The 26,287-nt window shown below is 34.6% G+C and overlaps 1 protein-coding gene across 1 annotated transcript in view; it reads right to left on the bottom strand.

Annotated features, from left to right (window-relative positions):
• Nucleotides 1-26,287, bottom strand: part of LOC144969071 (uncharacterized) — a 72,956-nt gene that overhangs the window by 10,861 nt on the left and 35,808 nt on the right. Inside the window, exons 19-38 of the mRNA XM_078908082.1 lie at nt 24,119-24,886; nt 22,382-22,532; nt 20,625-20,731; nt 19,563-19,646; nt 17,625-17,789; nt 16,447-16,584; nt 15,256-15,377; nt 14,496-14,633; nt 13,951-14,056; nt 13,272-13,527; nt 12,096-12,292; nt 11,551-11,702; nt 10,337-10,502; nt 9,335-9,459; nt 6,776-7,093; nt 5,849-5,937; nt 4,674-5,050; nt 3,624-3,772; nt 2,599-2,743; nt 1,590-2,122 (exon numbers count right to left, since the gene is read on the bottom strand). Of these exons, the coding sequence (XP_078764208.1) occupies nt 1,590-2,122; nt 2,599-2,743; nt 3,624-3,772; nt 4,674-5,050; nt 5,849-5,937; nt 6,776-7,093; nt 9,335-9,459; nt 10,337-10,502; nt 11,551-11,702; nt 12,096-12,292; nt 13,272-13,527; nt 13,951-14,056; nt 14,496-14,633; nt 15,256-15,377; nt 16,447-16,584; nt 17,625-17,789; nt 19,563-19,646; nt 20,625-20,731; nt 22,382-22,532; nt 24,119-24,886 (4,286 nt within the window). The remainder of the gene's footprint in view (nt 1-1,589; nt 2,123-2,598; nt 2,744-3,623; nt 3,773-4,673; nt 5,051-5,848; nt 5,938-6,775; nt 7,094-9,334; nt 9,460-10,336; nt 10,503-11,550; nt 11,703-12,095; nt 12,293-13,271; nt 13,528-13,950; nt 14,057-14,495; nt 14,634-15,255; nt 15,378-16,446; nt 16,585-17,624; nt 17,790-19,562; nt 19,647-20,624; nt 20,732-22,381; nt 22,533-24,118; nt 24,887-26,287) is intronic.

The raw sequence follows: 26,287 nt of genomic DNA, 5'->3' as shown, positions 1-26,287 counted from the left end.
CCTCCGTTAGTCATCTCTAACATAAATCCTCCTCCTCCTCCTCCTGCTCAAAAAGGTTCCCTTGTCCTAATGGTAATTCCATCCACAACTGTGATTCTTTTATTTTCTAAAGAAATGCAAATGTGTACATTGACTCAGGTCACAATGCACAGTACAGGGATTTAAAACTGGACTTTCTTATTGCATTATTAGCATACTCAACAGCTTCCCCCTGGCCGATCCATTGGACTGATAAGTCAATAACTTAAATATATGCCACTTGGCTTTTCCTTTTTGTAACTATCCGTTAAAATTTCGTCTGTTTTTTTGTTGTTTTTTTTTTCATTTTTGTTTTCATAGAAAATATTATCTTACAAAAGTTAATGTTTCAAAATGGATTTTATTATTTCTTGAACCAAAATACACTGTGCCTAAATGTATGCATAATTATGTGCAATAAAAACAGTATTCAAATCTTTTTGTTCTCACTCTTCATATTTTCTATTTTAACATTTTAAATTTTACTTTTTTAAAATCATTTATCAATTTCATATACCATGACATTAAGAAAGTCCACTATGTTATTGAAATACAGCAGAAGCCAATGATAATACTTTCAGTCTAAAGGTTTCTATCCGTCATAAACAAAGTATAATAAGAGGAAATACAATGTCATAAAGCAGTTTAGACAAAATATATGAATATTCCTCAATTGTTAGTATTTCATTGATGCTTAATCTATATCAGTTATGAGGTTTATATTTCTTTAAGACTGTGGAATGCTACATCTATTTAACTATAAACTCCTGCTAATATTGATTTCAATTTCTTTCCATTTATAGTGCCATAAATAGCATGGTAAAGATCCTCGTCCATTAGAAGAACGGGCAGGTTGGTCAGTAACAAATATGCTAAGAATAAGAAGGTGTGACAAATCTGATGGAAGCAAATGGATGGAAATACTCTTCAACAGTTGTACTGTCACTTCCTTCCTAATGACGCATGGTAACTTAGTAACACTGGCTCTAAACTATCGGAACAATGGCAGACGCCTGTATGAAATATTTCTCCAGCGAGCATAAAAGCGTATCCAGAGGAAAAAAAAAACATGAATTTGATCATGTTTTGACTTTTATACATTCTGATCACAAGGCATATGAAAAGTTCTAGCCAGCATGAAGAATAAAAAGTATGATTTTCTTTGTTTAGAACCAAGATGGCCACCGTTGCCGGGTGGCGTGACATCAGACTACTGAATCCAATTACTGCCTAAAAGTGGAAAAGCAGCAAAAGCTCATGCTGTTCATAAAAGGTCAAAACGGAGATGCAAGAATCCCATTGGATACTCTGGATAAAAATCCAAGAAAGGAATATATGTATAGCGTACCATTCTCCTAGTCGAATATAGTTCACTCCCTTATTAACGTAGGAATCTATACAATTATTATCAAGCCTCAAGAACTGTGCAAGCTTTAACACCTACATCTAAACCTCACCTTGACCTTCAACACAAGCTGTGACAGTAGTGGATTGGATTGGATTAGACCAGCCAAACCTTCTAAATCTAAATAAACATTGTCACACATCATAAACAAATAAAGCATGCTTACGTATATCTTCTTTCAGCATAATCCACATGGCCGAATCTCCAATTATCCAAGGCCTTAATTAGAAGAGGGGCAAAGGTAATGGTGTAGACAACTCCCATAAGGAAACGACGGGCGCCACACACTGCATCGGTGGCACTCATGAAGAAAGCAAAATTGATAGCATAAATTCCCATGATACCAATAATCATCAAATATCCCAAAATTGACGTTCCGCCTCTCCTTGGATAGGCACAGAGCAACACCAAGAAGAGGATCACAGTTACCAAGAGGCCCAGTCCAGTGAGAACAGCCATCGCAATGGCCCATATTGGCCAGTCATAGACTCTGTCACCATCATCATCATATTTGTAGTAGTTGCGGTGACTGCTGGGTATGTAACCAGGGGCAGCAACCAAGGCAGCAGTGAAAGCGTTTCTGTAGTCACAGCCACAATATCCTTGTTTCTCTGTCTCCATGCACATGGAAGATATGTTTAGGTTTTCCTTTAGATCATCCAAGTTTCTATACGATGGAAGCTCTGTCAGAGTTAGAGCCTGAAAAGAATACAAGAGAACAAATATCAGGTAAAGCAACGAAAAGGAAAAAAATCCTTGATATCACTTCTTTTTTGATCTCATGTAATTTCTTGAAACTTATTTCTTGATGATGTAAAGCACTAGATTTTTTAAAAATATTAATAATTTGATTTGCATCAAACACTTAGAATTTATAAGCATATCATTTTTTACCATAATTCATTGGAATTTACTTCTGAGATAAGACCAATAGCAAGAAATATACCACCAAACAAAAAAACAAAAAAAATAAAGTTATGTTTGAAATAGAAATATTCTCCAAAAAGACAAGCTAATTAAAAAGGCCACATGTAAGAAGGAAGAAGGTCAGCAGACAGTCACAGAGACACAGAGACAGATATATATTATTATATATATATATATATATATATATATATATATATATATATAATATATATATATATATTAATATAAGTATAAATTTCTATTCATACCTGTAATAAAGCCTTTTGGTCATGAACGTTCCAGTAATGAACGACAAAGTTGCTATCCCACCACCTGTAGTTGTTGAATTCAAAATTGTCTGGCTCGGCAACATTAATCGTGGAGAGAGTCAATTTAGCACCCATAATGTTCTGCCTGTTATATGAACAAAAGTAAAAAGTAAAAGTTGAGAGATTTGCCAAAAAAACATTCTCTCCAAAACTTAACAAACCAATTTTCCCAGTCCACATCCGAGTCAGATTATTTTCACTGTGAGATTTTTGAAAGAAGACATTTTTTTCATAAATAAATTTATTCATAATTGAAGAAAGTCTTGCTATTTCTTTTAAATTGAAATATTTTACAGATTTGATTTCAGAGAGAGGGAGAGAAAGAGAGAAAAATGTTCGTTTTTAAGGGTTTTATAGCGCTTTCCACACATTCAGGTCCTTTCAGCGCCAGTAAAAAAGGGATAAAAATGGGATTAAAAATATCTAGATTTACAATTAAAAGCACACAAGAAAAGTGAGACAAAGGGGGATGGTACAAATAGGGAACAGATGTAGATTCCAAGGGCATACCATCAATGTACTTAGTTTGAGATTACCTAAAAGTCTCATCCAGACACAAGCAAAGGTTCCGACTAATAGGAACATACTCAAATGCTTACATTATACATTCAAAACAACGAATAAAACAATACATAACAGAAAGATGATTTACAACGAAAAAAATACCATCTCTCAATCTCAAAACTATAACTATACATTTGACCATTTCCCTCCCAGCCAAGGACTCATTCAGGACAAAGAGAGAAAGCAAGATGGAAAACAATTTATAGGAGGGGTAGAAGGCACAGTAGGTGACCTTCCACTTTGGGAGGTCAAGAACCCCACCCAGAGAGAGTGACACATACATACACATAGAGGGGGAAGTAGAGAGAGGAGGGGGGGTGGCAGACAGAGAAAGAGAGAAAGAAAGCAGTGAAAAAAATCCATGCATCCAAATAAAAGAACAACAAAGCTGCAATACGTACATAATTCTCTTCCTGTTGCCCCCAAGTTTACTTCCAGTAGCCAGAGTAATATCCTCTTGAATAGAAGCACGAAGACCTTTTGATGCTGCATAAGTGGCAAGAATGGTGTTGAGAATATAAGGATCCTCATCGTAATGGGCCATCGACATCTAAAGATAATTTTTTAAATGGGATAATTTTGTAAATTTGATTGAAATCTTAATAGCAGTTCCCCTTAAACAACTGAAAATATAATGGACACATCATTAGCATTGTAATAAAGAAAAATCATTTACATGAATAATACTTGATAAAAATGTAAATGTTAGTGCTAAAAGCTCAAGAATAATAATAACAATGATGATGATAATGATGAGGATGATGATGATAATATTAATAACTGTTGTAAACAAGGTATAGAGTCCAGGACCAATACTGACCCTTGTGATACCAAAAACTTCATTGTTAAGAGGACTGCCTCAATTCCATTGAAAACAACAAACTGACTTCTATCAGAAAAAAAGTGCTGAAACCAATATGAAATGGTGTCACAGATTCCATAATTTTTAAGAAAGCTATCATAAACAATGATATTATATACTGTGTCAAACGCTACCCAATAAATCAAGTAAGTTTAAAATAACCTTTGTCAGATGACAGCAGCAAGTCATTTACAATCTTTATTAAAGCTGTTTCTGTACTTTGCTGCTCACTGTTTTGTTTTTTCAAAAAGATTATCAAAATTACTAACAGATGTTCTTTCAGTGATTTTAAAATTATTTTCGCAAGAAATTTTGAAATAAAGGATAAATTTGAAACAGGACGGTAGTATATTTTTTTAGATAATTACAATTTCTTAAGCTGGAAGGAGGGTAAAAATAACTTTTTTTGTAACAATTTGGTAAATATCTTACTCTAAGAGAAAAGAGTAAAAATATAATAATGGGTAAGTTAGATTTGAGCTCTGTTATGATTGATATAATTGGTTTTTGTTACCTATCTAAATAGGAATTTAAATTCAACGCCTTCACTTATTTTCTTTATAAGATGGAAACAGCCATCATAACTTACAGAACTAGGTGTACATTCTGGAGAGCCAGCATTGAGTACTTTGATGGCATTACTCATGGTGCAATTATTCATCATTTGAAAGGCTTCCTCAAACCATCCCTTTGGAATGTCACGGTTATTCCTATCTGCCTCGCTAGGAGAATAGGTAGTGCCTGTCACGTAGCCGCTATATCCAGGTGCTTGACCAAGCTTTGCATAGAAAGTCACAATCTTGACATGCTTGTCATCCGGTGAGACTGATTCAATATAAGCTTTGTCCATCTTTTCTTCACTTCCAAAAATCCAAATATAATCTTCTGCTACATCAACGCGACTGGCTGCGCTCATGACACGTGAAAAGAAGTCCTTGCTTCCCAAAAGGACAACAACTTTAGAACCTGAGAAATTAAAAAAGAATATTTATTAATTGATACTTAAACAAAATTCTGCAATGCATATCTAACCCAACATTTCTCAACCAGTGACATAATGTAACACACAAAAAATAGCTTCATGCCCTTTACAAATCACTTAATGTTTTTAAAGTATAATTCCAATGTGTTCCATCTTTGCTAATTTTTCTGATTTATTTTCCTTTGAAAATTTTAAAATGAATAAATTGTGACTCCTAATTATAACTATAGACAAGTAATAACTGAGCCAATCCATCAACTACAACAATCATTTGAATCCACTCCATGCCTAAAACAAATGTGTGACTGGTGGTACTCAAACTCCTAAGCTTTTATTATAAATAGGATATATCTAAAAAAAAAAAATAAAAAAAAGGGAGCTTTTTATATAGCGCAATATCCACTAAATGTGCTCAAAGCGCTTTACAAGGGGTCCCTGGTCAACAGCAACATTTCACATGTAGGACGAGACATGCCGCCTGTTAGGCGATGTTACAATTTTTCGGACAAAGACAACGTTGTTAACGGCCAGGTACTCATTTTACACATGAGTACGGTGAGAAAATGTGAGTAAAGAGTCTTTTCCAAGGACTCAACTATGCGCTGAGAGAGGCTCGAACCCAGGACCTTCCGATCCGAAAGCGAGAGTCATACCACTAGACCACATAGCCGCATCTACATGACTTGTTTAAATCAACTCCAGATGCATCTTGTAAATGAAGATTCTCAGTCGTTCAAGTACGGTAAATCACATTTCTTGTTTATTCTGAAGAATTCATTCACCTCTCTTCACATTCAGTTCACCCAGATAACGTTCAATGTCCTGGTCATTCGATCCCACTCCAATTGCAATAGGTTTACCAAGACAGATTCTGGAATGAAGGCGAGAAAGAAAGATTTGCAAAAATCTAATCAATAATGATAATTTTAGAATTTAGAACAGAGAAAGTGTTCATTAGTCTTTCGAGTTTTACATTGAAATGTAAACAGTTGACAAAAACTGCTTTTCTCTAAACAATTTATCAAATGGCATTTGTTTTTCTATTTCTATTACTCTCTAAGATACTAAAGTGGTTGAGTGGATCAGGCATTACAAAGCAATGAGGGGTACCTGGATTTGAGCCTTGATTTTGTATTTACCCTAGGCCATTTGTCAGTAAAAAAAAAAAAAATAATGGGTGATCCTGCTGATTATGTATTAAATTGATCATCTTTGTGATCCTGTTGATAATGTATTAAATACGCTTCAACAGTCGCAACGTCACTTCCCTCATAATGACGCATGGTAACTTAGTAACTGGCTCTAAACTATCGGAACAATGGCAGATGCCCTTATGAAATATTTCTCCGACAAGCATAAAAGTGTATCCAGAGGAAAAAAAAACATTAAAAATATGATCATGTTTTGACTTTTACACATTCTGATCACAAGACATTATGAAAAGTTCTAGCCAGTATAAAGAATAAAAAGTACCGATTTTCTTTGTTTAGAACCACAATGGCTGTCGTTGCTGGGCGATGTGACATCAGACTATTGAATCCAATTAATCATCTTTGCTTCTTCTTAAGATGCATAGGTGACGTCATATTGCAATGAGTTTTTTTGGGGTTTTTTTGTTTTTAATTTGAATTACTCATCCAGAATGTTGTGCATTGTGCAAATTTTTGCAAGCTGTAGAATGGATAATGTTTTTTTTAAATTCTACTCACCCAGAATGTTGTGCAAATTTTTGCAAGCTGTAGAACGGATAATATCCCATAGGGGTCTCTTCGTACATGACGTCCATGTAGCTCCAATCCATTTTGATGGAAAGTTCAGCCAAGAATCTCATCTCACCGCTGATGGGTGTGATAGAACGACCCAAATGCATTTTCTTATCAAGCAGAGGACTCTTGGCATTGGGACTGATGTAGGTGATTCCCATCTGTTCCAAAAGACGAGCCGCTGCCATTGTGTTCATGTCACCTGACACAATAATGCTACCAATGTTGCCAGCAGATACTGTTACTCCATTCGGCGTCTTGAAACTGGACATATAATGTTGGAAATTCGTTAACAGAATGAATGAATTAAAGATAAGCAAATAGAGTGTAGTCGACATTTTTTTCCTGACCCCCTGTCCACCCAACAGTGATTGGGTGGCTGGGTCTGTTAGATCTGGTGGATAGTACTCTGCGATAGACTAGCGTCGTATACACAGGGTAGCAAGCAATTGCTATTGTCCGTTTCATGCTATAAAAACTGGGGTAAACTCCGGCTACATGGGCCAGATGGCTCTGAAGAAATATTTATTTACTTATTATTATTATTATTATTATTATTATTATTATTATTATTATTATTATTATTATCATTATTATATTATTATTATTATTATTATTATTATTATTATTATTATTATTATTATCATTATCGTTATCATTATCGTTATCATTATCGTTATTATTATTATTATTATTATTATCATTATTATTATTATCATTATTATTATTATTATTATTATTATTATTATTATTATTATTATTATTATTATTATTATTATTATTATTATTATTATTATTATTATTCATCATATTATTATTATTATTATTATTATTATTATTATTATTATTATTATTATTATTATTATTATTATTATTATTATCGTTATCATTATCATTATCATTATCGTTATTATTATTATTATTTATTATTATTATTATTATTATTATTATTATTATTATTATTATATTATTATTATTATTATTATTATTATTATTATTATTATTATCATCATCGTCATAACTTTATTATATCACTTGAACAGGCACAACTTATTGAGTCTTGTTACCACGAAGTGATTACACTCAGGATTGCCAATATTATCTTCAAATTCAAATAATTCAATACAACTCTTAAGATATGAATTGTAAGTGCTACAGTGATTTGACTTGGATTTGACTTGATAGTCAATTTTCCAAGAAATCAAGGCAACCAGAACAAACAAAACGTTTCTCTTAAAAAAATAACAGTACTTAAATCGAATCGTAATCCTAAATATTCAAGTGCTTTAGTAAAATAGACATTGCCTTTAACAATCTATATTACATAAACAAGCACATTGAATGTCAAGCAAGATTTGGATGGTGTCTTGATGAACTCATTAAATCAGTACTATTCCTTGCTCAACACTATAAAGAAAAAAAAAAAAGAATTTGTTGTGTGGATAATTTGGGGGGTGAGACAACAGTACAGTAGTAAGACACAACTCTATCGGAAGGTAAAAGATCAAATTCAAGTAAAAATAAAGAAATTTCTTTTTCTTTTTTTTTTTGGTGACCTATATTTACAGAATCCTTTTGACAGAAAAGCAAACAATTGATACTGTCCGTTTAACAGTACAGAACTAGGGATAAACTCTAGCTCTATGGGCCTTATGGCTTTAAAGGATTAGACATTACGAATAGACTTTTTAAAATAAGCTACATAGGGCATTCTTAGTGTGCCATCTAAAGGCAAACTGATGCACAAAAAAATGAAAAAGAAACTGTACAACTTGTAGTTTTGGAGTACATTTACAATAGTTTATCAAATAGAAAGAAAAAAGCATTTGTGCTGTTGCTAAAAAGTTCTCTATCATTGACAAGATAGATATTGATAGAAGTAGGAGTAATGCAATTCTTGTAGTTTTGGAGTACATTTACAATAGTTTATCAAATAGGGGAAAAAAAGCATTTGTGCTATTGCTAAAAAGTTCTCTCTCATTGACACAAGATAAATATTGATAGGAGTAGGAGTAATGCAATTCTCACTTTTGTCAGATAAATCAGTCCGCCTTAGAATGCCAGTTGTGCATACTAAACATTACAAACACTGTACATTACAGCTATTGGAATCAATTTTTTTACAATTTTTAAAAGAAAACTTGAGCTGGAGCTGTAATATTGTGCAATATTCACATGGTGTGCTCAAAGTGTTTTAAAAAGAGTACTGAGCCAACAGCAAGACATGTTACACGTAAGACGTCACATGACACCCATAAGACCCTGTTTTTTTCTCAAAAGTAACAATGCTGTAAACCAGACAGGCCCTCGTTTTACACCAAAGTACAGTGAGAGAATGTAAGTAAAGAGACTTTTCCAAGGACTCAATTTTGTGCTGCTGACAACAGGACTCAAACGAGAGACCGAAAGGGTAGAAAGCAAGTGTCATAACACACGACCACATAGCTGTACAAACTTTTAAAACTTTATTGTGACCTAATGAATCATAATTCAGTTGATATTTACTCAGAATTGCAGAGCCCTGTTCCTTGCAATAGTCCAAAAAGATCTTGATCCACTCTTACAGGGTTTGAACATGTATCCACAGCCAGGAGTCTGATGCCTCTGTAAGCACCCAAACCTATATTTCCCTGATAGAGCATGATAAATAGAAAAAAAAATATTTATCTGCTTGGTCAAAAAGAATATTAAAAGTTAATATGCTGAAAACTGGATGATGATGACAACTGCAATGATGATGACAATGATGACGACGATGATGATGACGATGACAATGATGATACAAAGGCCTATGTTCTTTATCACCGTCATAAAAAATGAAGAATAAAATTCCACGAAAACTATTTATAATTTTTTTAAAAACTTAATCTCCATGACTGCTGTTCATAACAGCATACCTCATTCTGTGACAAAGTCAATAAAAATTAAGGACTGCTGTTCATGACAGCATATCTCGTTCTGTGACAAAGTCAATAAAAATTAAGGACTGCTGTTCATAACAGCATACCTCATTCTGTGACAAAGTCAATAAAAATTAAGTGACAAAAAAGCTAAAGAATATAGAGTTAATGTTAATAATAAGTACATAACAACGATAATCAGAAGGATAACAAAAATTATAAAATCATCTTTTACAGGTCATTATCTGTTTATATTATTTTTGTATTCGTAGATACAGAATATTATCTTTTTTTTAAATTAACGGATTAAAATAATAGATTCGATTGAACCTAAATATAATAAAATAATGCCGACAAATTCAAGAGGTTTCTAATTCCTGAGATTTTAAAAAAATACAATTTAAAAAAATGATCGTCATCATGATCACCTTCAGCATCATCATCATCTCATTTCCTCAATACTATTATCATCATCATCATCATTATCATCTTCATAATCATTACCATTGTCCCTGTAAGCATTGTTGTCGTCATAATAATAATAAGCATATTTCTATAACGCCTTTCGTATAACAATCATTATAGACATAATGAATGAAAAAAGTACCTGAATCTCTTTGACAAAGAGACTGTCTGCACTGTAAAGGAATGACAGGTATTGCATGAATCCACCCATGTTGAGTTTACCACATCGGTATGGATCGGCGCCTTGCTCATGGATGTCAAAGAAAGCCAAAATGACAGGGGCATCATTGTATGGAATAGCTGTAGGACTGTGGATTTTGACAAAGCAAAAAGAAAAAAAATAATAATAATAATATTGATACCACCATTGCCATCTTATTTGCCTCTTGAAAATCAACAAAATCCGTTGGTAGCAAATTAGATATTTTCCAAAACAAAACAAATGTCTACGAAAAATCTTCCACACATTTTGGCCCAACAAAGTATCAACTAAAAATCTTCTACAAAAAGCTGACATGACCCCCATTTCTGTGGCCATGTTTGTCGGATGAAGGAGGGAGCAATCCTGGCCCATTTTTCACAATTTGTTGAAAACTGTCGGACCGTGTATGAAAAGTCTGTAGGTCTAAATGGGCCATTATACAGATAACTACATGGAGTCCTCGTCAAAAATTCTGAATACTACTATACTGCCATTCAAGAAATATCATTTATAGGGTGAGAGGGGTGGGGGGGGGGGGAGGATTATGCATGTATAGGACAGGACCTGCTGCGCAGGTTGCTCGAGAGATGGAAAGTAATTCAATAGATTTTCTTGGTATCAGTGGATGCAGATGGACGGGTGCAGGAAAGACTACATTAACAACTGAAGAAATATTGGTACATTCAGGAAAGGAGAGCACACATGAAGGAGGAGTTACCATCATGATGTCCAAGAAAGCATCCAAAGCACTGATTGACTGGAAAGATGTCAGCCATAGAAAAAATGTACTCAAACCCGACTATTTCTTTCAAAGAGGAGAACCAAATAATCTTCCTCCAAGACAAGAACAAAAAGCAGAGAGAAAGGGTCAAACGACCGGGGGAATATTATAAAGACCCTAACAATTGCCCCCACCAACCACCTGCTGACCTTTAAAGGGACAAACAGGAAAAATTTTGTTGCATTAGAAATACAGATTTTCATAACAAAAAAATTACATTCAGTCAATGGAGACGGTTAAAATTAAAAAAACAATGCATTTTTACTATACCAGGGATTCAAGTAAAAACAACTACAATATTTCCAAACTTGTGTACTACTTGTATTATAATGAGCAACAAAATTTCTGTAGAAAGCTATTTCCATCATCTTACCTCTGATAGAAAGCATATCGTGTCGTTGAGTCTCTAATGGCAGGGCACTCAGAGCAAGCATCTTCTCGGTCACAACCACTATTCCAGGGCTGTAATGGTTTGTAACTCTTGGTCACGGCAAGTTTCTTGTCCTTTGTATTGTACATGCCAATCTGTCACAGGAGAGAACAAAGTTGATTTAGAAGATTGATGGGGTTTTGTGTCATTCAGCTCAAAGCTTAACTCTTTTAGAAACTAGTCCAGAGGCATAAAAGTCAAAGTAGCTAAAGGTTATCTCAGTTTATGTGAGATTAAGCAAACAGTAAAAACTGTTCACTACCCTTTGATTAAGAATCTAAATTATCACAAGATACTTTCTGCCAGACTTATAAGAACCACCTATGCCATTACTGGTGGAAGGACAGAGAGGCTAGGCTCTACCTGATTCCAAAGCCATAAGAAGACCACACAGCCCTTTAAATTTAATATCTCGAAAATCTAGTATAATATTGCTAGGGTAACCAAAACAATAAATTTATCCAAATCCAAAAGCATCTGCCACTCACTTCCTGGTAATTGATTCCTTGAAGATCTCCAGATTCAATGGCATTCACTCGGTAACCCAGCAGTACCTCTCGATCCGTGAATGTAAAATTACTGCCTATTGGGTCAACAAATTCAACCTCATCAAGTTTCTTTGTAATGATATCACGACGATCCATGTTGTTCCGATAAGCTTGACAAACTGATTTGTATCCAACACCTACATAGTAATAAAAGACAAATGGACAAAAATAAAAGGATTAAAAATAAAAACCATGAAAAAAAAAAATCAAGGCCGAAAGGTTTGAATCAATATAAATTTCAGTAGCGTGAAAAATAAAATTTAAAAATGTTCTTCTTTAATTCCTTAATATATGAGTAATATGAAAACAAAAAAGGAGCAGTGAGGAGAAATTATATTGGACTAAACAGAACAAACTGCAAAATTGTGTACAAAAATATGGTGCAGATAATTAATATTACATTAGGGACAAACATAAATACAGTGCTGGTATCCTTGTTATTTTTCCCCAATTTGCTTTTCCCTTATTCATAAAATACAGTCACCTAATACTTTTTACTATTTGTCAGTTAATAGCTCAAACCCTAATTGCATAAGGTTTCATAAAGCACAAAAATAAAGGAGTGAACCAAAAACACAAAAATAAGAATAGCATACATTTGTGTAGCTCTCTCTATCAAAGCGCATAAAATCTTAAGAAACGTTAAGAGAAGGGGGCTGGGATTTCTGGGTAGTTTTTTTTTTGTTTGTTATTGCATATTTATTGGAGAAATTATGATATGAGGACACTGCTGAATAAACCAACGCTTTCACAACTAAACAGAGCTGAGAAAATAAGTAAAATTTCGCATTTTTACGTTCATCACAATAGTTAAAGATCCTACAATCATTATTTTTTAAGGTGCTTGCAACACTTTCAGGTTATTTCAGTACGAGCAAAAAAGGAATATGAAGGGGTAGTCAAAATACTATAGATCTGGAGTTTAGCTGTGATAGCAAGAGAAAAATAAATTCTTGGAAACTAATTTATTCCTCTTATCAGCTGTACTGGCTCTCAATTCAAAAGCCATATTTACATTCATTCAAAACCAACTTGGAGACAATGATCTCAGTGGAGGTTTTTTCAAAAGTTTTCTTACAACTCAGTTTATCTAACTTAATTTTAACTTGAACATACCACAAACATCTGTGAGCGCCTTATGAATGGCAAAGGCTGAGGCGTAGACAGCATTCATGACGGTGATGACATTGGGATCTTGCTGATATCTGACACTACTGATGATGCTGGTCAGGGACTGGGAACATGGACTGGAGTAGCCGTAAGGGTTACCAGGAGTGGTGTAGCAGTTATGGATTTCCTGGTAGTATTCCTCAAACCATGGGTTAGCCGCTGAGTTGGAAAGGGTCTTGGAGTTGATGAAGTTTTCAAAATCCTGCCAAAAAATGTATATATATTGTGAAATGACAAGTGAATTCTATTTTTTCAAAACAATTATGGCAATTAATATACGCAATTTATACATTTCTCATTGGCATTATGATTTTCATCTTAATACCAACTGGTTATATTTAAAAAATGAACTAAATAGGGAACAGTGGAAAATCTATAGTTTGACAGAAAATGACCATTTAATAAGAAATTTTACAACTGTAACAAGTTATATTAAATAAAACAGTATCACCCTACCATCATGATCTAGTGAATGGGTGGCTGGGCCTAATAAAAGTCTGTAAGAAAGATACATAAATATCTTTAATGAAAGTTTCATGTCACAGAAATCGGGACAAAATTACCCCGCCAAATTTCTCATAGACATAATAATACCAACAACAACCAAAAATTCTGCATAACCTACCACAACATCATCAGCATCCATTTGGAAAGTAATGGAATCAACAGCATAAGCATCAGCCCCATCAATAGCATCCTTGCTGTCCGCCCATGCTTCAGAGCCCACAAATCTGTAAAGTAATAGGAATATGTGAGCTTTATTTTGTTTTTTCTTTTAGTAGTGCAATTTCCACTACGTGCTCAAAGTACCATACAAAGGATCCAAAGCTGACAGCAACACGACAGACATAGGACGAGACATGCCCTTTATAAGGCATTAATAAAATTTACTTTTCAACAGAAACAAGCTGTTACCAGTCAGGAACTCATTTTACACTTGCGTACAGTGAGAGAACGTGAGTAATGAACCTTTTCCAAAGATAACATTGTGCCACCTGCGTCGAGATTCAAATCAGGTACCTACAGTCTCATACCATACACCACAAAGCTATATAGTTCTATTAATAGTAATAATTTCTAAGACCCAAAATTTCAAGTAAAATATCTTTTCACTTTTATTTCCTGTTTCTTTATCTATTTTTCTGAAAATCAGACTTTAAATATTATTACCTCAATTTTCCTCGAGCACGATCAGACAGGCCAATAGCTCTGAGCACTGAATTGATGTAAGATGTCTCCAAGAAAGTGACAACAGTATTGGCTGCAGGTTTCTCCATCAAACTACTAACAACGGCTTTAGATCTTTCCCTGTAATATATTGGACAAAAGCTTCATCAGCCACTCTCTAACCAAACATTAAGGGTTCACATCTGAATATCAAGAACAAAAACAAAAGTCATGAACATTTCAAAATCTTTTCATGACCAAAACCCTAAAAATTAAGAGAACACAAAATGTGACATTCTGTCATATAAAAATATCCCAGATAAGCTGATTGATGATATCCTAAGGGTGTCATTTTGAGGCGAATGGTCTAAATAAGTTTTATACACCAATAAATTTTTTCTTATTTATCTTTTGCTTTTTCAATTGAGGCAATAAGGGTGGAGTGGGGTGGGGAGAGGGGGGGGGGGGAGAGAAAATTAAATTTATTTGCTTTTCATATAGTAAACTGTTATTGTAAAACTCACAACAAAAAGCATTTCCAAAATGGTTTTAAAATTGTCCAACATTTCAAATGCTGATTAATTATCTCTTTTTTAGTAAGCCCATATATTTAAACCTACGGTTATCAAATCTGACATCTTAATTTACTTTCATCTTATTATGCTTTTAAAAATTAAACCTTCATAAATGATTTTGATTTTTTTTAATGGATTTCAACTGAAATATATATATTTTAAAACATATTTTTCCAAGATAATCTTACAAGCTGGCGATGCCAAGTTCAGGATATTCAACAGTCTGGGCTACACAGATCTTGTATTCAGCCGCAAGTTTGACCAGCTCATCACGACCACTTATTCCATAAGTGTTACTTGCATACAACACCTGAAAACAATATGTAAACAATGTGAAAAATATAACCTCTAATTTACAGTATTGTACAACTTCTGGATGAATTCAATTTATTGAATGATAATTTCAAAAGACAAGTATATAACAGTTTGAATACATGGTGATAAAGTAGTCCTTCAAAGCTTTTAAGTCCGTGGATCCAGAATTTATCCTGGTTTCTATTTCATGAACAACAAGTACTTGCCATCCTTTGGATAGGACGCTAGCCTATTGCAAAATACTTTCTACCATATCAAAAAACCCAGCCATCCAATCACTTCTGGGTGGACAAGGGGGTCAGGAAAAAAAATCTGAGCTGCACCCAAGATTGATCACAGTCCATTTGCATATAATTCGAGTGCTCTACCAACTGAGCTATTAGGTCCTCCCATATACATGCTTAGTTTATTTGTTTTTAAGGGTTTTACGGCGCTTGCAACACATTTAGGTTATATCAGCGCCAGTAAAAAGGAAGAAAATGGGATAGTAAAAAGTTCTAGAATTACAATTAAAGCACCCAAGAAAAAGTAAGACATAGGGGAACAGGGGACAAATAGGGATCAGATGTAGATTCCAAGAGCATACCACCAATGTACATAGTTTGAGATCACCTATAAGTCTCATCCGGACACAAGCACCAAATCCAACAAAGAGGAATACACTCAAATGCTTACATTATACATTGAAAATAACAAATATAATAATACAAAATAGAGAGATGATTTACAAGGAAAAAAATATCATATCCCAAAACAATAACTATGCATTAGACTATTTCCCTCCCAGCTAGGACTCCGGCCAGGGCCAGGACAAAACCAAGTAATCTCATTCCAAGACAAAGACAGAAAGCATGTTGGAAAACAGTTACAAGGGGATAGAAGACACAGTATGTACCCCCCTGCCCACTATGGGAGGTCAGGAACCCCACCCAGTACATGCTTAGTTGACCCCTTTACTGACCTGTTTGTTATTTTCTGGGGGTTTTTTTTAATCCCAAGGCGATAAAGAAGATCATTGGGAGGGATTTATTGGAGAAAGAATAAAAAACAGTAAAGAGCCGAACCTGAATGTAGCGAATGTCCATTTTATTGAGATAGGCCAAAATGGCCCTAGCTTGATGAATATTGGATGGAACGGTACGGAAAAAGTATGGGTAAACACGCTGATCAGATAGAACTGTGGTCCCTGCAGCGTAGCTGATCTGTGGAAGTAAGGATTATAATATTTATAGAACAAAAGTAACTGTGTGCATAATGCCCTTCTCAAGGGTAATTATCGAGATGCCTAACCATAATTTATCACCTTAACTCACACACAGGGTAGTATCTAAGGAGACCCATCACCTCCATCTATTACTATACCAGAGTGAACAAAATGCTGCTGATATGATAATTATAATGATAATAATAATAATAATAATAATAATAATAATAATAATAATAATAATAATAATAATAATAATAATAATAGCCCCTGATCACAAGATCAGGTAGGGAAATGCTTTAGATCAGTTGTGAACAAGACATTCAGTGACTGGAAAGACTCGGCGACAGGCCAGTGGCCTAATTAAGCGACGTCGATACCTTCTATTCTATAATAATAATAGTAATAATAATAATAATAATAATAATAATAATAATAATAATAATGATGATGATAATGATGATGATAATAATATAATAATATAATCACCATCATCATCATCATCATCATCATAATAATAATAATAATAATAATAATAATAATAATAATAATAATAATAATAATAATAATAATAATAATAATAATAATAATATATAATAATAATAATAATAATAATAATAATAATAATAATAATAATAATAATAATAAAATAATAAATAATAATAATAATACACTCGAGCATGGAAATCTCGAACAAGCCAGTGCTGGGCCTATTTGTTCGAGATCTCTGTGTTCTCAAGTGTTGAGTATTTTACAAAGGATATGAGGAAGAATATGAGGGAGGTAAATGTGGGTGGTCTTGATAATTTCTGTCAAGAGTCGAGAGTGAGACAACTCAATTTTCATTTCTTGGCCATCTTAAATACTATATTTTAAAAATAATAATAACTTGATTTTAGTAAAAATTTAGCAATTTGTAATTAGACAAGACCCAAGGGACTTTGTCAAAGTTCAAAGCGAATATGGCGTATTACAACTACAACACAGACCCAACAATTTCTAATATCCTTTCTTGAATAAAACAAACAGAATTCCTACCTGAGGAACCTTTAGATCATTAAGAATGCGGGCCAGGTAGCGAGAAGAGGTACTGGTATAGGAACCAAGATAGACATCGATAAGAGAAGGATCCACTGTTACACCTTCTTTGGTCAATGGGGACATCTTGTTGTTGATGTTACTGACCAGCTGGCCTCCTCTTACCTGAAATTGAATGAAATTTTTAAAATAAAAAATGATGAATTAATAAAGAAGACCTTCAGAGTCATAAAGTTCTTCAAGCCGATTTGTGGTCTGTAACAAAGGACTTTCTGCCAGATTTTACAAACCCAGCTACCGTGTTGCTGGTTGGTAAGGGAGCGTCCAAAATGTTTTTTAAAAATTGAATTCACCCAGGATTGATTCCAGTCCCTTTACTTGTGAAGAGTTGTTTGTTTGTTTTTAAGGGTTTTACGGCGTTTGCAACAAATTTAGGTCATATCAGCGCCAGTAAAAAGGAAGAAAATTGGATAGTAAAGACAATCTTGATGTACAATGAAAAGGGCTTGAAGAAAAAGTAAGACAAAGGGGAATCGGTTCAAATAAGGAATAGATTTAGATTCCAAGAGCACACTATCAGTGTACTTAGTTTGAGATCACCTAAAAGTCTCAACCTTACACCAGCACAGATCCCCACAAAGATGAATACACTCAAATGTTTACAAAGCATGTGTTAGAAATAAGAATAATAACAGTACATAACATAGAGATGATTTACAAGGAAAAAAATATCATCTCCCAAAACTATAACTATACATTTGACTGTTTCCCTCCCAGCCAAGGACTCCGGCCAGAATCAGGACAAAACCAAGTAATCTCATTCCAAGATGAAGACAGAAAGCAATTGGAAAACAGACACAGGGTATTAGTAGACGCATCAAGTACCTCCCTGCCCACTATGGGAGGTCAGGATCCCCACCCAGCTTGTGAAGAGTGCTCTACCACTGAGCAATTGAGGCCCCCAAATAAAGAAACGCAAAATAAATGCTTCAAAATGTTTGCATACCAGAAGGTGCTTTCACTAGAGGCACTCTTAACTCTGATGTCAAATCCATGTAAAATTTAAATCGAAGAATATCACAATGCTTTTTACTAATTCTGAATTAATTTGTTTATTTTAAAAACTGCTTTAAAAATGAGAAAATTGGTTGATCTGACAGAAGTAAGGTTTTTTTTTTAGGGTTTTAAGATGCTTGCATCAAATTTAGATCATTTCAGTGCCAGTACAAAGGAGGAAAGTGGAATATCAAAAAATTCTAGATTTACAATTAAAAGCACACGAGAAATAAAGTAAGACAAAGGAGAATGGTTCAAATAGGAAACAGATCTAGATTCCAAGAGCATACAATCAGTATATTAAGTTTGAGATCATCTAAAAATCTCATCCGGAAATAGGCACAGGATCCCACAAAGAGGAATACACTCAAACGTTTACAAATCAGTATATTTTTAAAAACAGAAAATATAACACAACATAACTGAGAGATGATTTACATGACAAAAAATATAATCTCCCAAAACTATAACTATATATTTGACTTGTTTCCCTCCCAGGGTATCCGGCCAGGGCCAAGACAAAACCATCTCAATCCAAGACAAGGGCAGGAAGCAAGTTAAAAAAACAGATATCGGGGGATAGAAGACTCAGTAAAAGCCTCCCTGCCTCCCATGGGAGGTCAGAAAACCCCACCCAGTGACTGTGATACCATCATTAGCAAAGCAAGATATGAGAATAGGGACCAAAGAATGAATTACAGTCGTACATAAATAAAACTTTATAAATAAAAATTTGTAAATCAAATTGTCCCACAAAACTGTCTGAAAGAACATGTAAATAATATCAAAAAGTTAAAGATTTAGTTTATTTCAACAAATGTGTTACAACCCATCATGATGGCAATCATCAAGAAGTGATGCAAGATGAGCTTGTGTACATACCTGAGAACTGCATGCATCCAGTCCAACACCTCCAAGAGTGACTCCATTCAAAATGTCCTTGAACTGACCATCATTAGAGTTAACCTGACAGAAATTTAATGGATACAAATTTATAACAAAAAAAAATATTGCTAAGAATATTTTCATAGAAGTGTTAAATAAAAAATAAAAAGGCAATCTTTTAAAGAGTTGGTACTTTAACGCCAGAACTACCGTGGACCTTGAGTTCACCATAAATTCATAAATAATCATCTCAGTAACGATGGCTTAGTACTTTTTAATAGCAATGACTATGAAAAATGTTTTTTTTTCTCTTTTTGAGGAAAATTTTTGTCTAAAATCAAAGCCCTATCTCCACTGAGTAAAAATGTTTTTGAATTTAGAAAATCCATTCATAAATAAACAAGTTATGCAGTTCCAAAGGTGTCATTTATTTGGATGACCCGCAAAGAGGAAAAAAACGCAAAAATATGGGACGCTTTTTCGGCATTTTTTTTCGACCTTTGGTTGTATCTTGCGTTATAAGTGGATTAAAAGATTGAAACTTGAAGAGCAAATTAGGATGGTGTTTTGTAAAATACGGGAAAAGTACTCGTCATATTCATATGAAATTTTACAACCAAAAAGAAGAAATGTTCATGTATTACCTTGTCAGCGACAAAACCTCCACACCCGGTAGTTTTAGAAATATTTTACTCCAAAGAGTAAAAATCTATTTTTAACGGTCTTCTGGTAATCGCACGAGTTTTGTCGCTTGACATAATCTAAAATGACCTTTTTTCTAACTGTTTGCCAACTTTCAGTCATATTCATCGATAAACAGCGTCGTAATTAATTTTTTTAAATAGCATATACGAAACGGCTTCTTCCCATATTTTGACGCGAATTCGGGCACTTCGTGAGCGAAAAAGAGGCCCAAAGATTTGTGCGGGATAGTCATTGCTATTTTTAAACAGGTTGATATTCTAATCCACAGCAAAGTACAAAATTGCAATATGCTTTTAAAAAGTAGGAAGGCAATAGAGTGACTTTAATAACGATAAGAGGAATGGTGAATCTTACCTGAGAAATGGCATAATGGAATGCTTCTTGCAATAGGAATCCATGAAGCGTATTGATTCTACCACAGATGAAAGGATTGAAGCTGCTCTGATGTACGTCAAATAGACCTGAAGTTTCAAAATACGTATTTTAAGCTTCATCTTTTATTTAATGTCATTTACAGTTTTATATAGGCTGGATCTGTGTGACCTTCGCTCATCCCTAGTATTGTAAATTTGTCCTTTTTCAACAGAAGTTCTTTTCAATTAGTGTTGCTAACCTCTATTTTTTACAACTTATTTAATGCTTATACACATACATTAGAAACATTTGTATAAGCTTTTAAACACGTTTTTATCATTATAGACACACACACACACACACACACACACACACACACACACACACACACACATATATGCGTTCAATATCTTATTTAAAAAGAGCTTCTGAGTCACGTACATTGGAATCATAAGTAAGCAGCCCAAATGTTTACATATAAAAAAGGACAATAAGAAATTGTTGAATGATTGGATGTGTTGATTATTATGTATAGATAATATTTTAAAATATCAATAAAATATTGTTTTTTTTTAAGTCCATCGGGCTGGAGTTCCCAGTTTGTTTTGCTTTTAACAGACAGTAAATATTGCTTGCTCCCCTTTTAATGGGATGCTAGTCTATCTCAAACAACTGATGAGATCTAAAAAGTTTAGGAACTCAATTACTGTTGGAAGGACAAAGGAAACTGCAAAATACTTTTCTCAAGGGTAATTGTGAGAATGCTGCCACTGACTTCAACCCTCTAACCTAGTCAATGTTGCAAGTCCAAGACCATACACACCAAAGTATATGTTGTCTTTATTTTTAAAGGTTTTACGGTGCTTGCAACACATTTAGGTTATATCAGCGCCAGGAAAAAGGAAGAAAATGGGATAGTCGAAAGTTCTAGAAATACAATTAAAGCACCCAAGAAAAAGGAAGACAAAGGGGAATTGGGAACAAATAGGGATCAGATGTAGATTCCAAGAGCACACCATCAATGTACTTAGTCTGATATCACCTACAAGTCTCACCCAGACACAAGCACAAGATCCAACAAAGAGGAATACACTCAAATGCTCACAATTCATTATACATTAAAAATAACAAATATAATAATACATAACATTGAGATGATTTACAAGGAAAAAAAATATCATCTCCCAAAATAATAACTATGCATTTGACTGTTTCCCTCCAACTGTTTGTTGCTTTAGGTCTCTTCCAACACAATTGAGGTTATATGAGAGACCGCTGAAACAAAAAAAAAACAAGCAAAAAAACAAACAATCTAACAAAAATAGTACAAATGTAAATCAAAATCATAACCTAAAGATATCATAAGCTAAATTATAAATAACCAAGAACAAACAGGCAGAAGATTTACAGAAAAAAAAATATCCCCTGTCAAAAATACAATCACAAACCAAAGAAGCAGGATAGGCTAGTAAAGAGAAGAAGAAACGACATCACTATCGGATCGTACACCCATGCGAACATCATAGGTATACGATTCAAGGGGGATGCTCCCATCCAACCACCCGCTTTCCCTCCAAGCCAAGGACTCCGGCCAGGGTCGGGACAAAACCAAGCAATCTCATACCAAGACAAAGACAGAAAGCATGTTGGAAAACAGATATAAGGGGATAGAAGACACGGTAAGTACCTCCCTGCCCACTGTGGAGTTAGGGAACCACACCCAGCACCAATGTATACACAAATAGTATATTGATTACCTCCTAAATAAATGTCGCCTGGAGTAAGAGAGAAATTCAAACCGGTGTTGATGCACTCAAGGCATGGCAGACTGCAAGCTGATTGGACATCTTTGTAATAGTTTTCAAAATCAGGGCCTAAATTTAATGTTACACCAGCATAAGAGCCAACCTGTAAATATAAATTATGGCATTGAAATGAATGAGAGTGGACTGCAGGCTGAAAAATATGACCAGAAAAAAAGAATAAATAACAGAGACAAAAAAATTCAAGTAGATATTGAAAGAGGGATTAACCTGTTTGGACTGAATAACTCCAAAATTTAAATTCAAACGACCATAATAAATTACCGTCAAAGTTGTATGTCATGTTCATCAAACGTATACATCTGAAACAAGCCATCTAAGCTCTTTAGCTTCCTTTTCAATACTTTTAACTTATTTCAAAAGCAAAATTTTTATTATATATCAATCTGCATCCAGCTTGTTAATATTAGAAAAATGTCCGCATCTCAAACTTATATTTACATGAACTCTCCATCAGACAATGAATTTTATTTAATTGTTACAAAACTTATGATCTTCCCCTTAAAGTTTGTCTTTGTTTTTAAGGGTTTTACGGCGTTTGCAACACATTTAGGTCATATCAGCAGTAAAAAGAAGAATATTGGATAGTGAAAAGATTTTATATGTACAATTAATAGGACTTGAGGAGAGTAAGACAAAGGGGAATTGGTTCAAATAGGAAGCAAATGTGATTCCAAGAGCACATTATCAGTGTACTTAGTTTGAGATCAACTAAACGTCTCACCCAAACACCAGCATAAAATCCCACTAAGAGGAATACACTCAAATGCTTACAATTATACATTCAAAACAGCAAATATAACAATACATAACAGAAAGATGATTTAAAAGGAAAAAAATATCATCTCCCAAAACAATAACTATGCATTTGACTGTTTCCCTCCCAGCAAAGCTCTACGGCCAGGCCCAGGGCAAAACCAAGTAATCTCATTCCAAGACAAAGACAGAAAGCAAATTGGAAAACAGATATAGGGGGATAGAAGACACAGTAAGTACCTCCCTGCCCACTATGGGAGGTCAGGAACCCCACCCAGCCCCCTAGAGTTGATTGAATGTATATTTTCATATTTCTATTCTCAAAAAAAAAAGTCACTTAGAATGGTTACATTGAAAGTAAATTATTCTCCTTTCATGGCAAATCCTTCAAGGGAATAGCCATAGCCTCTCTGAGTGTAAATCGTGCGGCTATGTGGTCTAGTGGTATGACACTCGCTTTCGGATCGGAAGGTCCTGGGTTCGAGCCTTGCACTCGGCGCATAGCTGAGTCCTTGGAAAAGGCTCTTTACTCACATTCTCTGAAATGAGTACCTGGCTGTTAACAGCGTTGTCTTTGTCTGAAAAATTGTAATATCGCCTAACAGGCGTCATGTCCCGTCCTACATGTTAAATGTTGCTGTTGACCAGGGACCCCTTGTAAAGCGCTTTGAGCACATTTAGTGGATATTGTGCTATATAAAGCTCAATTTTAAAAAAATTATTTTTTTTTAAAAATCAAAACCAGCTTTTGTCCTCCGCTGTCTTTCCACCATAACTCAAAGTGTAGTTCCTTTGCTTAATAACATGTTGTGACCAACTTCTTCCTGATGAATAACAATATTACCAGCCTCAATGTGAAATAATATTATTGAGTATATTTTTTTTACAGTAATACCGAAAATGAATATAAATTACCTCAATTTGCTGAAACTTGTCTTTGTTGTATTGAAATATACCAAAGGCTACATTTCCTTCCCTCTGTAAGAAACGGAAAGCATTTTGACCTTCATCAATAAAACTAACACGTTGCAGATTCTTGGCAAATTTCTGACGTTTGTCGGGGGCCTGAAGATATGCTATGCAAGGTTCTGTGTAATCTGCACCACAATACTCTTTAATAGTTCTATCCACAGCATCAACAGTAGCATAAACAGCATTGATGGTTGACAAGTCAAAAATGGTGCGAATAAATCGAGGATTTTTAGTGATGGGAGATAAGGGGTAAGAACATTTGACATTGTACAAATAGTAGCCCTCCAAGTTGCAGAGGTGGAGTTTCATGTAAAAGGAGGCAAAGAAAACATTGTCAACTGGACTGCTGTCTAGATAGCTTATGAACTTTGATAGTGTAGATGTCTTCAAGGACACAGATAATGGTGGATACTTCATCTGCTTTCCATATAGATCAACGAGGGATTTGAATTGCTCAGGCAACATCAGAACCATCGAATTGCGAGCTGCCTCATTAGAGGTGGTTTGATTGAGCAGCGCATCAGTTTGCGAAGAATAACCAATTATGACAACAACACGCGTCTGCTTTTCCATCAATTTGTCAACAATGTCAGAGGCTTGAGCTGGGTCTGATATCTCAAGAGATTGCGTCACACAGATCCCTTCAGCTTGGGCTAAACTGACCAGAATGTTTTTGGAGTTGACACCATATTCATCAGCAACATAAACAATCTGAAAAAAAAAGTAATGTCAGCAATTTATCATTTTTTAAAATAAAGCCTTTTGCAAGGAATTTACCCAATGGAAACCGTACGGTGCTCTTATTGGCTAACCAACCAGCGGCCTCGATGAGAAAAATATCCGCCATTTTGATGTTGGCTGGGAATCGCGTTACTATAGTAAACAAGCGCTGATCGGCCGTTCATGAAAACAAGTTGCTGCTCGCTCGTTTAACTCAAAATTATTCAAAACGATCTCTCTAAAATGATATAAATGTGACTTCTTAAGGTTTTCTTCACGGTCAAAACCACACAACATTCTATTAATGATTACGTCCGAGGCAAAAAGGAATATTGACAGGTCGACCGAGAGTTGAACTCGTGAGACGACAAACATCAATGCGAAGTGTAGCGAGAGTCAAGCTATTGTTTGTCTTGTCCTATTCTATATAGAGAAAAGGATAAATAGTATAGCCTCGTGTGTGAGTGGTTGCGTGTCATAGTCTTGTTTTTAAATTGTTTCTGTTGTTTATGTGTGTAGTGATGACTCTCTCACACTCAATTTCAATGCCGAAAGAGGAATTCCCGCACACAAAAAAGGGGAATTGGGGTGGTATTTGGCATACATATTGTATAGTATCTAGTTCTAAATAGATAACTGATTAGAATTATATTATGATATATAAACACAATGCCAAATACAATTCCGAAGTTTCCTTATTTCAAATGAAGTAAAGCTCCAAAACCTAATGGTAGTGATTGTAGTACTGAGTGTTAGTGAGGTGATGTGGTGTTGGTGGTGGTTGTAGTTGTAGTAGTAATAGTGATGATGATGTGGTGGTGGTGATGATTGTAGTTGTAGTAGTAGTGGTAGTGATGATGATGTGGTGGTGGTTGTAGTAGTAGTGGTAATGGTAATGATATGGTGGTGGTGGTGGTTGTAGTAGTAGTGGTCGTGATGATGATGTGGTGGTGGTGTTTGTAGTAGTAGTGGTAATGATGTGGTCTAGTAGTATGACACTCGCTTCCGGATCGGAAGGTCCTGGGTTCGAGCCTCGCGCTCGGCGCATAGTTGAGTCCTTGGAAAAGGCTCTTTACTCACATTCTCTCACCGTACTCAGGTGTAAAATGAGTACCTGGCCGTTAACAGAGTTGTCTTTGTCCGAAAAATTGTAATATCGCATAACAGGCGTCATGTCCCGTCCTACATGTTAAATGTTGACCAGGGACCCCTTGTAAAGCGCTTTGAGCACATTTAGTAGATATTGCACTATATAAAGCTCAATTTTAAAAAAAATATTTCAATGATGATGATATGGTGGTGGTGGTTGCAGTAGTAGTAGTAGTGGTAGTGATGATAATGTGGTGGTGGTTGTAGTTGTAGAAGTAGTGATAGTGATGATGATGTGGTGGT

Source organism: Berghia stephanieae, chromosome 3 (genome assembly GCF_034508935.2).
Source record: "Berghia stephanieae isolate SIO BIC M18660-M18661 chromosome 3, UCSD_Bste_1.3, whole genome shotgun sequence".
NCBI classification, from domain to species: domain Eukaryota; kingdom Metazoa; phylum Mollusca; class Gastropoda; order Nudibranchia; family Aeolidiidae; genus Berghia; species Berghia stephanieae.
The sequence above is the reverse complement of the archived record's forward strand: the minus strand, read 5'-3'. Positions and strand labels throughout refer to the sequence as shown.